The 14,141-nt window shown below is 49.4% G+C and overlaps 1 protein-coding gene across 1 annotated transcript in view; it reads right to left on the reverse strand.

The window, feature by feature from the left end:
- The window catches only part of BTRC (beta-transducin repeat containing E3 ubiquitin protein ligase), a 353,763-nt gene that overhangs the window by 79,705 nt on the left and 259,917 nt on the right, over window positions 1-14,141 (reverse strand). The window contains exon 8 of the mRNA XM_075352305.1: window positions 13,932-14,050. Within this exon, the coding sequence (XP_075208420.1) occupies window positions 13,932-14,050 (119 nt within the window). The remainder of the gene's footprint in view (window positions 1-13,931; window positions 14,051-14,141) is intronic.

Below are 14,141 nucleotides of genomic sequence, written 5' to 3' on the forward strand. Positions count from 1 at the left end.
AATGTATTCTCCAGTGTCTTTGTCTCCTATATGATGTACATAGCAGGCCTCCCATAGCTTTAGTTCTACAAATGTGTGCAGTGATGAATTATTCACTTTGAGGAGACATGTATTGAAATATATATCTGTGTTTGGTACAACTTACTGCTGCAAATGTTTTGGTTTCTTTTGCTTTTTAAATTTCCCATTGCAAAAAGTTGACGATGCAAACCTAGAAAAGCAGTTGCAAGTAGCAACATCATCAATACAACCTAACATCACATGCCTAGAAGCAGCTCCAGCCATCACCATTAAGGGGATGTTAATTCAATGCTTGCTTAAATATAGCAGATAATTTAAAAGGTGATCATTTTGTATCCCCCCCCCCCCCATAATGTTATAAAAATCCAAATGGCCCTTGGCAGAAAAAAAAGGTTCTCTACCCATGCTAAATAATGACAATATTACTGATGGATGTTTTTACAGGTGTTTTTCGTTTCAGTATAGTTTTGTCCTCAGCTACAGTTCAAGTATTGAAGGTGCTCGGCCAAGTATCGCGAGTGCTCAGATGTTTCGTCCGTGAAACAACTATTATAACGCACAGGCTCACGTCACTGCATGATGTGTGCAGGCAGCCCAAGGAGAGCTATTCACAGTCTCTGAAAGGCTCTCATGGCTCTCCCAGGCAATAAAACAAGGTTCTTGGACATAATGTGACCAAAATAAAAACCCTGCCCTCCCTCTTGCTGGAAATGCTCCATTTATGGCTGCCTGTATGTGGGCGGCGTACAGAACAGGCCAATCATTGACTTTCCATAATGCTCGTTACTCGAGTCAAGGTGGTCCGAGCGTCTGACCATCTCGAACTGAGTAACAACGAGCATTCAAGCATTTTACTGCTCGCCCATCACTACTATGATCTATAGTAAGGATATGGTCTCCACTTGTTTAGTTCTGGACAGCTGCTTTAAAAGAAGTTGGTGTATATATACAGTATATATATATATATACACACACACACACACACACAATACATATAAATCTCCACATGTCTGACAGCCATTCCAGTGTCAGTTGAATTCTCACCAGAGTACAGACAGGCAGAGGGCGACCGGGATGACAGTCATCTTATTTGAATGTCACTCATCAACCGCAGGATGACATCAAGTGACCAACAAAAGGAATGGCAAATGGCAGCTGGGGTGAAGTGCACGGCAAGAACAGTTCGTAACAGGCTCCTAGAGGCAGGGCTCAAGTCATGTAAAACTAGAAAAAAGCCTTTCATTGATGAGAAGCAAAGGAGAGTCAGGCTGAAGTTTGCCAAAGACCATAAGGATTGGACCATAAAGGACTGGAGTAAGGTAATCTTTTCTGACGAGTCTAATTTTCTACTTTGCCCAACACCTGGTCGTCTAATGGTTAGCCGGAGACCTGGAGAGGCGTACAAGCCCCAGTGTCTTGCACCCACTGTAAAATTTGGTGGAGGATCGGTGATGATCTGGGGATGGTTCAAAAGATGTATGAATCAAGCCGCATACAAGGTTATCCTGGAAAAACAGTTGCTTCCGTCTGCTCAGGCAATATTCCCCAACTCTGAGGACTGATTTTTCCAGGAGGACAATGCACTATGCCACACAGCTAGGTCAATCAATGTGTGGATGAAGGACCACCACATCAAACCCTGTCATAGCCAGCCCAATCTTCAATTGAAAACATCTTGTATGTAATCAAGAGGAAGATGGATAGTCACAAGCCATCAAGCAAAGGAGAACTGCTTAAATTTTTGCACCGGGAGTGGCATAAGGTCACCCAAAAGCAGTGTGAAAGACTGGTGGAAAGCAGCCAAGACGCATGAAAGCTGTGATTAAAAATCATGGTTATTCCACAGAATATTGATTTCTGATCTCTTCCTGAGGTAAAACATTATTAGTATGGTTGTTTCTAAATGATTATGAACTTGTTTTCTTTGCATTATTTGAGGTGTGAAAGCATTGTGCATTTTTTTTGTTATTTTGACCATTTCTCATTTTCAGAAAATAAATACAAAATTTGGAGACCTGTTGTCAGTAGGTTATAGAATAAAATAATAATTTACATTTCAATCAAAAGAAGGGAATTTTGTTTACTTACCGTAAATTCCTTTTCTTCTAGCTCCAATTGGGAGACCCAGACAATTGGGTGTATAGCTATGCCTCCGGAGGCCACACAAAGTATTACACTAAAAGTGTAAAGCCCCTCCCCTTCTGCCTATACACCCCCCGTGCTCACGGGCTCCTCAGTTTTGGTGCAAAAGCAAGAAGGAGGAAAAAATTATAATTGGTTTAAAGTAAATTCAATTCGAAGGAATATCGGAGAACTGAAACCATTCAACATGAACAACATGTGTACACAAAAAACAGGGGCGGGTGCTGGGTCTCCCAATTGGAGCTAGAAGAAAAGGAATTTACGGTAAGTAAACAAAATTCCCTTCTTCTTTGTCGCTCCATTGGGAGACCCAGACAATTGGGACGTCAAAAAGCAGTCCCTGGGTGGGTAAATAATACCTCATAATAGAGCCGCAACCGGCTCCGTCCTACAGGTGGGCAACCGCCGCCTGAAGGACTCGCCTACCTAGGCTGGCATCTGCCGAAGCATAGGTATGCACCTGATAGTGTTTCGTGAAAGTGTGCAGGCTCGACCAGGTAGCCGCCTGACACACCTGCTGAGCCGTAGCCTGGTGCCGCAAAGCCCAGGACGCTCCCACGGCCCTGGTAGAATGGGCCTTCAGCCCTGAGGGAACCGGAAGCCCGGAGGAACGATACGCCTCGAGAATTGGTTCCTTGATCCACCGAGCCAGGGTTGATTTGGAAGCTTGTGTCCCTTTACGCTGGCCAGCGACAAGGACAAAGAGTGCATCCGAGCGGCGCAGGGGCGCCGTACGAGAAATGTAGAATCTGAGTGCTCTCACCAGATCTAACAAGTGCAAATCCTTTTCACATTGGTGAACTGGATGAGGACAAAAAGAGGGTAAGGAGATATCCTGATTGAGATGAAAGGGGGATACCACCTTAGGGAGAAAGTCTGGAACCGGACGCAGAACCACCTTGTCCTGGTGAAACACCAGGAAGGGGGCTTTGCATGACAGCGCTGCTAGCTCAGACACTCTCCGAAGCGAAGTGACTGCTACTAGGAAAACCACCTTCTGCGAAAGGCGTGAGAGAGAGATATCCCTCATTGGCTCGAACGGTGGTTTCTGAAGAACCATCAGCACCCTGTTCAGATCCCAGGGTTCTAACGGACGCTTGTAAGGAGGTACGATGTGACAAACCCCCTGCAGGAACGTGCGTACCTGTGGAAGTCTGGCTAAGCGCTTCTGAAAAAAGACAGAGAGCGCAGAGACTTGTCCCTTAAGGGAGCCTAGTGACAAACCCTTTTCTAATCCGGATTGAAGGAAGGACAGAAAAGTGGGCAAGGTAAACGGCCAGGGAGAAACACCCTGAGCAGAGCACCACGACAGGAATAATTTTCCACGTCCTGTGGTAGATCTTGGCAGACGTTGGTTTCCTAGCCTGTCTCATGGTGGCAATGACCTCTTGAGATAATCCTGAAGACGCTAGGATCCAGGACTCAATGGCCACACAGTCAGGTTCAGGGCCGCAGAATTCAGATGGAAAAACGGCCCTTGAGACAGCAAGTCTGGTCGGTCTGGTAGTGCCCACGGTTGGCCGACCGTGAGATGCCACAGATCCGGGTACCACGACCTCCTCGGCCAGTCTGGAGCGACGAGGATGGCGCGGCGGCAGTCGGCCCTGATCTTGCGTAACACTCTGGGCAACAGTGCCAGAGGAGGAAACACATAAGGGAGTTGAAACTGCGACCAATCCTGAACTAAGGCGTCTGCCGCCAGAGCTCTGTGGTCTTGAGACCGTGCCATGAACGTCGGGACCTTGTTGTTGTGCCGGGATGCCATTAGGTCGACGTCCGGCATGCCCCAGCGGCAACAGATCTCCTGAAACACGTCCGGGTGAAGGGACCATTCCCCTGCGTCCATGCCCTGGCGACTGAGAAAGTCTGCTTCCCAGTTTTCTACGCCCGGGATGTGAACTGCGGATATGGTGGAGGCTGTGGCTTCCACCCACAGCAGAATCTGCCGAACTTCCTGGAAGGCTTGCCGACTGCGTGTCCCGCCTTGGTGGTTGATGTATGCCACCGCTGTGGAGTTGTCCGACTGAATTCGGATCTGTTTGCCTTCCAGCCACGGCTGGAACGCCTTTAGGGCAAGATACACTGCCCTTATCTCCAGAACATTGATCTGAAGGGAGGACTCTGTCTGAGTCCAAGTCCCCTGAGCCCTGTGGTGGAGAAAGACCGCTCCCCACCCTGACAGGCTCGCGTCCGTCGTGACCACAGCCCAGGATGGGGGCAGGAAGGATTTCCCCTTCGACAGAGAAGTGGGAAGAAGCCACCACTGAAGGGAAGCTTTGGCTGCCCGAGAAAGGGAGACGTTCCTGTCGAGGGACGTCGACTTCCTGTCCCATTTGCGGAGAATGTCCCATTGAAGTGGGCGCAGATGAAACTGCGCAAAAGGAACTGCCTCCATTGCTGCCACCATCTTCCCTAGGAAGTGCATGAGGCGCCTCAGGGGGTGTGACTGACCATGAAGGAGAGATTGCACCCCTGTCTGTAGTGAACGCTGTTTGTTCAGCGGAAGCTTCACTATCGCTGAGAGAGTATGAAACTCCATGCCAAGATATGTCAGTGATTGGGCCGGTGTCAGATTTGACTTTGGAAAATTGATGATCCATCCGAAACTCTGGAGAGTTTCCAGAGCAATGTTCAGGCTGTGTTGGCATGCCCCTTGAGAGGGTGCCTTGACAAGTAGATCGTCTAAGTAAGGGATCACCGAGTGTCCCTGAGAGTGTAGGATTGCCACCACTGTTGCCATGACCTTGGTGAAGACCCGTGGGGCTGTTGCCAGGCCAAAAGGTAGTGCCACGAACTGAAGGTGTTCGTCCCCTATGGCGAAGCGCAGGAAGCGCTGATGCTCTGGCGCAATCGGTACGTGGAGATAAGCATCTTTGATGTCTATTGATGCCAGGAAATCTCCTTGGGACATTGAGGCGATGACGGAGCGGAGCGATTCCATCCGAAACCGCCTGGTTTTCACATGCTTGTTGAGCAGCTTTAGGTCCAGAACGGGACGGAAGGATCCGTCCTTTTTTGGCACCACGAACAAGTTGGAGTAAAAACCTTGACCCCGTTGCTGAAGAGGAACCGGGATCACCACTCCTTCCGCCTTCAGGGTGCCCACCGCCTGCATAAGAGCCTCGGCTCTGTCGGGGGGTGGAGATGTTCTGAAGAAACGAGTCGGAGGACGAGAGTTGAATTCTATCCTGTAACCGTGAGATAAAATGTCTCTCACCCATCGGTCTTTTACTTGTGGCAGCCAGGCGTCGCAAAAGCGGGAGAGCCTGCCACCGACCGAGGATGCGGTTTGAGGAGGCCGAAAGTCATGAGGAGGCCGCTTTGGGAGCGGTTCCTCCGGCGGTCTTTTTAGGACGTGACTTAGACCGCCATGCATCGGAGTTCCTCTGATCTTTCTGAGGCCTTTTGGACGAGGAAAATTGAGATCTGCCCGCGGTCCGAAAGGACCGAAACCTCGATTGTACCTTCCGTGGTTGAGGTCTGTTTGGTTTGGACTGGGGTAAGGATGAATCCTTTCCCTTGGATTGTTTAATGATTTCATCCAATCGCTCACCAAACAAGCGGTCGCCAGCCAATGGCAAACCGGTTAAGAACTTTTTGGAAGCAGAGTCTGCCTTCCATTCACGTAGCCACATGGCCCTGCGGAGTACCACCGAGTTGGCGGATGCCACCGCCGTACGGCTCGCAGAGTCCAGGATAGCATTAATGGCGTAGGATGCAAACGCCGACGCCTGATTGGTTAAGGACACCACTTGCGGGGCAGATGTACATGTTACTGCATGAATCTGCGCCTGACAAGCTGAAATAGCTTGGAGTGCACATACGGCAGCGAATGCTGGGGCAAAAGACGCGCCTATAGCTTCATAGATGGATTTCAACCATAGTTCCATCTGTCTGTCAGTAGCATCTTTGAGTGAAGCCCCATCTTCCACTGCAACTATGGACCTAGCCGCCAGTCTGGAGATTGGAGGATCCACCTTAGGACACTGAGTCCAGCCCTTGACAACCTCGGGGGGGAAGGGATAACGTGTGTCCTTAAGGCGCTTGGAAAAACGCTTGTCTGGACAGTCTCGTTTTTTCTGGATTGCCTCTCTGAAGTCAGAGTGATCCAGAAACATATTTAATGTACGCTTTGGAAACCTGAAACGGAACTTCTCCTGAGAAGCAGACTCCTCAATTGGAGGAGCTGGGGGAGAAATATCCAACACCTGATTGATGGTCGCTATAAGGTCATTCACTACTGCGTCACCTTCAGGTGTATCTAGGTTGAGAGCGGCTTCAGGATCAGAATCCTGATCTGATACCTCCGCTTCAGCCTCCAGAGAGTCTTGCTGGGACCCTGAACAGTGTGATGAAGTGGAGGGAATTTCCCAGCGACCCCGCTTGGGCGGCCTGGGACTGCGGTCCGTGTCAGAGACCTCACCCTGGGACCTATGGTTTACCCCCGGGGCACTTTGCTGTTCCAATTGAGGGGGACCAGGGGTCAAGGATTGGATAGAGCCCGGGGCCTGAATCACCGGTCTGGACTGCAATGCTTCCAGTATTTTAGCAGACCATTTATCCATAGTCTCAGACAGTTTGTCAGCAAAGGCTGCAAACTCCGTCCCTGTCACCTGGACAGTGGTAGCAGGTGGATCCACCTGGGCCACCTGTAGCAGAGGCTCCGGCTGAGTAAGTGCCACAGGGGCCGAGCATTGCACACAATGAGGGTCAGTGGAACCTGCCGGTAGTACAGCTGTACATGAGGTACAGGTTGCAACGTATGCCTGTGCTTTGGCACCCTTGCTTTTTGCAGATGACATGTTGTCTCCTCTGAGAACAACCAGGAGGGTATATAGCCAAAAATCAACAGAGCGACCGTACAGTGCAATGTATAGCCTATAAGCCTATATATATATATATATATATATATATATATATATACACTTCGGTACTCAGTGGGGCCAGCACCACAGGTGCTGCTTACCGACCGCTCAGAGCGGTTGTGTGGTCACCAGATTCCCTGCCTGGGTCTCCCTGTGTTGTCTCTCCTCTCCAGCGTCTGAATCGCTGACAGGAATGGCTGCCGGCGTTCTGTGGGGAGGAGGAGACCGTGGGCGTGCCCAAGAAAAGTGCGGGAATCCAGTGCCCCACTGTACTGAGTGAGGAGGGATGAGGATACTAATGTATGCTCCAGCCCTCCGCTGACGATCCGTGCAGCGTCCCGCCCCTCCCCTGACTGGCAGGCCTGTGGGCGGGAATAAACGACACTAGGCCGCAGAAGCCGGGGACTAAAGTTATAAGCGCGGCCGGCAATAAGCGCGGCCGCGCGGTAGTCCCCCGGCGCACTAACACCTCCAGCAGTGCTGGAAAGTGTCTGGCACAAGCGCCCCATGTCCGGCGCACTAACACACCCAGCAGAGCTGGAAAGTGTCTGGCACAAGCGCTCCATGTCCGGCGCACTAACACACCCAGCCGTGCTGGAAAGTGTCTGGTACAAGCGCTCCATGCCCGGCACACTAACACACCCAGCAGTGCTGGAAAGTGTCTGGCACAAGCGCTCTATGCGCGGTCCCCACGGGGACACAGAGTACCTCATAGTAGCAGGGCCTTGTCCCTGACGATACCCAGCTCCTATCCTGCAGATTCCCAGGGGCTGCGGAGGGAGCACGGTCCCAGTGCCTGGAGACCGAATTAGGATCCCACTTCACCCAGAGCCCATTAAGGGATGGGGAAGGAAAACAGCATGTGGCTCCTGCCTGTGTACCCGCAATGGATACCTCAACCTTAACAACACCGCCGACAAAGTGGGGTGAGAAGGGAGCATGCTGGGGGCCCTGTTATGGGCCCTCTTTTCTTCCATCCGACCTAGTCAGCAGCTGCTGCTGACCAAGCTGTGGAGCTATGCGTGGATGTCTGCCTCCTTCGCACAAAGCATAAAAACTGAGGAGCCCGTGAGCACGGGGGGTGTATAGGCAGAAGGGGAGGGGCTTTACACTTTTAGTGTAATACTTTGTGTGGCCTCCGGAGGCATAGCTATACACCCAATTGTCTGGGTCTCCCAATGGAGCGACAAAGAAATATACATATAAAGAGAAAAATCAGAAAAACTGAAAATTTTGCAGTGGTCTCTTAAAGGGAACCTGTCACCTAGAATATGCGTTCTGAGCTATCAGCAGACGCATGTGTGCCCTAATTACACCTCCCGGCCCATCCGTGTGCTGTAAAATTGTATAATATGAAAGTAAAAAAAAAAAGTTTTATTACCTTCATATTTCGTATGTAAATAGCAGGGAATGTGGTCACAGGGGCGGCGCCTTGCCCTATGGACGTCTGAATACTTTCCATGGTATCACGCCCTAGTGGGCATGATACCATGGAGCGACGTCACTGTCACTCATTCTATCCTGTGAGCATTGCAGCAGGCTTCTCTTCCGGAATCTCCTTGTCAGTTTCAGATGCGCACTGCGCATGTGCAGTGCGCGTCTGAAGCCAGTGATTGAACACCCGGAAAAAAAGCCTGCCGCAATGCTCGCAGGATAGAATGAGCGACAGGGACGTCGCTCCATGGTATCACGCCCACAGGGGCATGATACCACGGAAAGTATGCAGACGTCCATAGGACAAGGCGCCGCCCCTGTGACCACATTCCATGCTATTTACATACGAAATATGAAGGTAATAAAACGTTTTTTTATTACTTTCATATTATACAAGTTTACAGCACAGGGATGGGTAGGGAGGTGTAATTAGGGCACACATGCGTCTGCTGATAGCTCAGAACGCATATTCTAAGTGACAGGTTCCCTTTAATTTTTGCCAGAGTTGTATATATAATATATACGGGTAATACAGCTAGTGCGTGTGTGTATGTATATGTATGTATATATATATATATATATATATATATATATATATATATATATATATATATACATATATATATATATACATATATACACTAGCTGTATCACCCGCCGTTGCCCAGGATAGTGTGTAACTATTCTGAATTATAACAAGATGAGCCGTAACACAGCTTTTCTCTTAGCGTCTGAAGACAATGGTCCAATTTTCTTTTCGTGCAGGGCATTATTGTCTGTGATTGACAGTATATAAAATCCCACACAATAAGTATACAAGTAAGGCCACGTGACTTAAATCAGACTTTACAACAGCGTTTGCTATGCGTCACCACCAAAATCATATTAACTCACGCATAAGCTGTCTTATACTAACAATGTACTTCATTCCCTATAGCAACCAATCACAGCTCATTGACCTGTAACAAAATAGAAGCATACCTGTGATGGGTTGCTATAGGCCACCTGATATATATCCAGGTTACTGTCAAAACAGTCAATATATTACCTCAAACGTTCAACCAGTTTCTGTTTGTGTCTCTTTCTATGTGTGCATCAGGTGTGTCTCTTTCTGTGTATGTGTCTCTTTCTGTCTGTGTGTCTCCTTCTCTGTGTATGTCTTTTTCTCTATGTATGGTATGTGTCTTTTTCTCTGTCTCTCTTTGTGTGTGTGTCTCTTTCTTTGTGTGTGTGACTCTTTCTGTGTATGTGACTCTTTCTGTGTATGTCTCTTTCTGTGTATGTGTCTCTTTCTGTGCATGTGACTCTTTCTGTGTGTGTGTCTCTTTCGGTGTGTGTCTCTTGATGTGTCTCTTTCTGTGTTTTTCTGTGTGTGTCTCTTTCTGTGTGTGTCTCTTTCTGTGTGTGTGTGTGTGCGTCTCTCTGAGTCTCCTTCTCTGTCCATAATGGGGGTCTATACTAACCGATCAGTTCCCAGCTCAATTGACTTTAATGTAAGCAGGTTTTTTGGCAAATAACTTTAAAGTGTGGGGTTACATTTTTACCTCAAAACAGTCTATGACGTTCCCTGAGTTAAATGAGACGACTGTGCAAAATTTCATGATTGTAAATGCGACAGTCTGGATTCCTTTAGCGGACACACACACACACACACACACACACACACATACACACATACACACATACACACTCAGCTATATATGTCTATGCACTTTAAAGAGGACCTATCATCTTTACACATACTAGGATATCTCACAGTAAAGAAAGTGTATGTATGAATAAGCATAGTATAAATAAAACGATAGTGGAATGGCATTCTTGACTCCATGTTTCCACTGTGTAATTATCAAGCTTTATAACTGAAATAGCCAGTTATGAGGGCATCCCAATTATTTCTATAGGTTTGGTAGTGCACATGTCTGACCGGTTTTACCTTTTGGTATATAAGGCTACATGCACACGCTGCATCTTTTTGTGTTCACAAACTGTAGCCAAAACTGCACCTTGTCAGAGAGAGCCTGGAAATGTCACAAAAAACGCTTGCAATTGCAAATGTGTTTTTGCTGCGTTTTTGTGACAAATGTTGACAAAAACGCAGGAAGAATGAACATGCTGCATTTTTCTTGTCACAAACTTTTGACAAATAAAACGCTGACAAATAAACTGCAACGTGCGCATGACAAATCTCTTCTCATAGACTTTGCTGGGAAGTCAAATGTCAGAAAGTTCTGACAACAAAACTGCAGCCAAAGACACAGAAAAAACCGCAGCGTGCGCATGTAGCCTTAGAGCAGGGGTGGGGAACCTCCGGCCCGCGGGCCGCATGCGGGCCGCCAAGACCTTTTATCTGGCCCCCGGGCAGATTCCCGGGGGAGGCAGTGCTCGTGCTGTCACCGCGGTCTTGCTGCCGCCGGCCCTTTAAATCCACACATTGCTGTTTGTGCTGCAATGTGTTCTCCCGTCGGCCAGTGCTTACTTTGTGGGCGGGTCCACAGCAGCCTCACAGCTTCCAGCCTTGTGTGTCCGCCCCCTGCCCTCCGGAGATCAGTGCCCGCCTTCTCCTTCTGATGCAGTGTGTCCGACTCCTGCACTCCAGTGATGTGAATGCAATGCTGCTGAGTCCAGCGCCGACCCTCTGCTGCTATGTGCCCTGCCCAATGCTTTGTGCCTAAACCCCAGTTCTGTAAACCCTCTCCCCCAGAGTTGCATGAAACTCTCAGCACAGTGTGCACCCCTCCCCCAGTCCTGTGTGCACCCCTCCCCCAGTCCTGTGTGCACCCCTCCCCCAGTCCTGTGTGCAGCCCCCCAATGTCCTGTGTGCACCCCCCACACAATCCTGTGTGCAGCCCCCCCAGTACTATGTGCACCCCCCACACAATCCTGTGTGCAACCACCCCAGTCCTATGTGCTGCCCATCACCCAGTCCTGTGTGCAGCCCCCCAATGTCCTGTGTGAACCCCCCACACAATCCTGTGTGCAGCCCCCCCAGTCCTATGTGCTGCCCATCGCCCAGTCCTGTGTGCAGCTCCCCCAGTCCTATGTGCTGCCCATCACCCAGTCCTGTGTGCAGCCCCCCCAGGCCTGTGTGATGCCCATCACCCAGTCCTATGTGCTGCCCATCACCCAGTCCTGTGTGCTGCCCATCACCCAGTCCTGTGTGCAGCGCAACCTCCGTGTGGTTCCTGTGTGCAGCGCAACCTCCGTGTGGTGCCTGTGCCCCCAGCCCCGCGTGAGGTGCCTGTGCCCCCAGCCCCGCGTGAGGTGCCTGTGCCCCCAGCCCCGCGTGAGGTGCCTGTGCCCCCAGCCCCGCCTGTGGTGCCTGTGCCCCTAGCCCCACGTGTGGTGCCTGTGCCCCCAGCCCCATGCCCCCAGTTAATTAATTGTTTCCCCCACTATAGCAGGGTCATTTAAACATTGATAATTTTGTGCGGCCCCCGAAGGTTGGTAGAAATTTCCAAATGGCCCCCAACAGAAAAAAGGTTCCCCACCCCTGCCTTAGAGCATCATCTCCTTGTAAGCTCTGTTTTTGGGAGGCTAAAAACCATCCAAAGGCTGGTTTCACACATCCGTTTTTCGCCGTCAGGCACGATCCGGCAAAAAAACTGATGCGACGGATCCAGTGAAAAAGCGGATCAGTTGCATCAGTTTTTTCCATGCGTTCCATCTGTTTTTTTTACGGATCCGTTGTGATACTGAGCATGCTCAGTTAAAAAAAAACGGATCCGTCGTTGGATTCCATTATATGCCGGATGACGACGGATCCGGCGCCCATAGGCTTCCATTATACAACATGCCGGACGGCGCCGGATCCTTTTTTTTGCGAGAGACAAAAAACGTTGCATGCTGTGTCCTTACCGGCAGCCGGACGAAGAAATTTCGTTGGATCCGGCAGATGCTGCATGCAACGCAAGGCCATCCGGTGCTTATACAAGTCAATAGGGAATAAAACGGATCCGTGGCCGGATCCGTTTTATCCGCATTTCGCCGGATTGTGCCTGAAAGCAAAAATTGGATGTGTGAAAGCAGCCTAAAGGCCCCGTCACACTAAGCAACATCGCTAGCAACATCGCTGCTAACGAACAACTTTTGTGACGTTGCTAGCGATGTTGCTTAGTGTGACATCCAGCAACAACCTGGCCCCTGCTGTGAGGTCGTTGGTTGTTGCTGAATGTCCTGGGCCATTTTTTAGTTGTTGCTGTCCTGCTGTGAAGCACAGATCGCTGTGTGTGACAGCGAGACAGCAACAACTAAATGTGCAGGCAGCAGGAGCCGGCTTCTGCGGAGGCTGGTAACCAATGTAAGTATCGGGTAACCAAGAAGCCCTGTCCTTGGTTACCCGATATTTACCTTTGATACCAGCCTCCGCCGCTCTCACTGCCTGTGCTGCCGGCTCCTGCTCTGTGCACATGTAGCTGCAGCACACATCGGGTTAATTAACCCGATGTGTGCTGTAACTAGGAGAGCAAGGAGCCAGCGCTAAGCATTGTGCGCTGCTCCCTGCTCTGTACACATTTAGCTGCAGCACACATCGGGTAATTAACCCGATGTGTGCTGTAACTAGGAGAGCAGGGAGCCAGCGCTCAGTGTGCGCTGCTCCCTGCTCTCTGCACGTGCGGTGGTAACCAAGGTAAATATCGGGTTGGTTACCCGATATTTACCTTAGTTACCAAGCGCAGCATCTTCCACACGGCGCTGGGGGCTTGTCACTGGTTGCTGGTGAGCTCACCAGCAACTTGTGTAGCGACGCTCCAGCGATCCCTGCCAGGTCAGGTTGCTGGTGGGATCGCTGGAGCGTTGCAGTGTGACATCTCACCAGCAACCTCCTAGCAACTTACCAGCGATCCCTATCGTTGTTGGGATCGCTGGTAAGTTGCTTAGTGTGACGGTACCTTAAGAGCAAAGCATGAGAGGTGTTAATCCAAGGTTAACAGTATTCTGCAAACACTAATTAAGTCCCATATGATGACAGGTTGAAAAAGTTAGATATGTTTAGCTTAGAAAAAAGAGGTCTCAGAGAAGATCTCATTTATATGTATAAATACATGTGTGGTCAATATAAAGGGCTGGCACATGACTTATTTCTTCCAAAGACAGTACTAAGGACCAGGGGGCATACACTGCGAGTGGAGGACAAGCGATTCCAGCAGCTAAATAGGAAAGGGTTCTTTACAGTTAGAGCAGTCAGACTGTGGAATGCCGACCACAAGAGGTAGTAATGGCAGATACTATAACAGCTTTTAAAAAAGGGCTGGAGGATTTCTTCAGTACAAACAACATTGTTGGTTATAAAAGTGATTTAGGGACAAAATGTAGAACTGGTGACGGAAGGTTGAAGTAGATGGACCGGGGGCTTTTTTTTTCAACCTATGTAACTATGTAATTATTACACAGGGTAATAAGCTGTTCATACAAGAAGTAGTAAACAAAACACAGCACAAGTTACAATGATGTGAAACATGAGGAATATACCTGACAGTGGAGTCAGAGGAGCCCGTAATAATGACTCTCTCGTCATACTGAAGACATAGCACAGACCCCGTGTGCCCCGTCAGGACTCGTTTACACTCCAAAGTGTTCTTATCCCAAATCTAGGACAGAAGAAAATAAAACCTATTAAAACAAGAGCTGGAGGTAGGTACAGAACCGAAAATCTGGAGACTAGAAGCGACTAATACCAAT

This window comes from Anomaloglossus baeobatrachus, chromosome 5, assembly GCF_048569485.1.
Source record: "Anomaloglossus baeobatrachus isolate aAnoBae1 chromosome 5, aAnoBae1.hap1, whole genome shotgun sequence".
NCBI classification, from domain to species: domain Eukaryota; kingdom Metazoa; phylum Chordata; class Amphibia; order Anura; family Aromobatidae; genus Anomaloglossus; species Anomaloglossus baeobatrachus.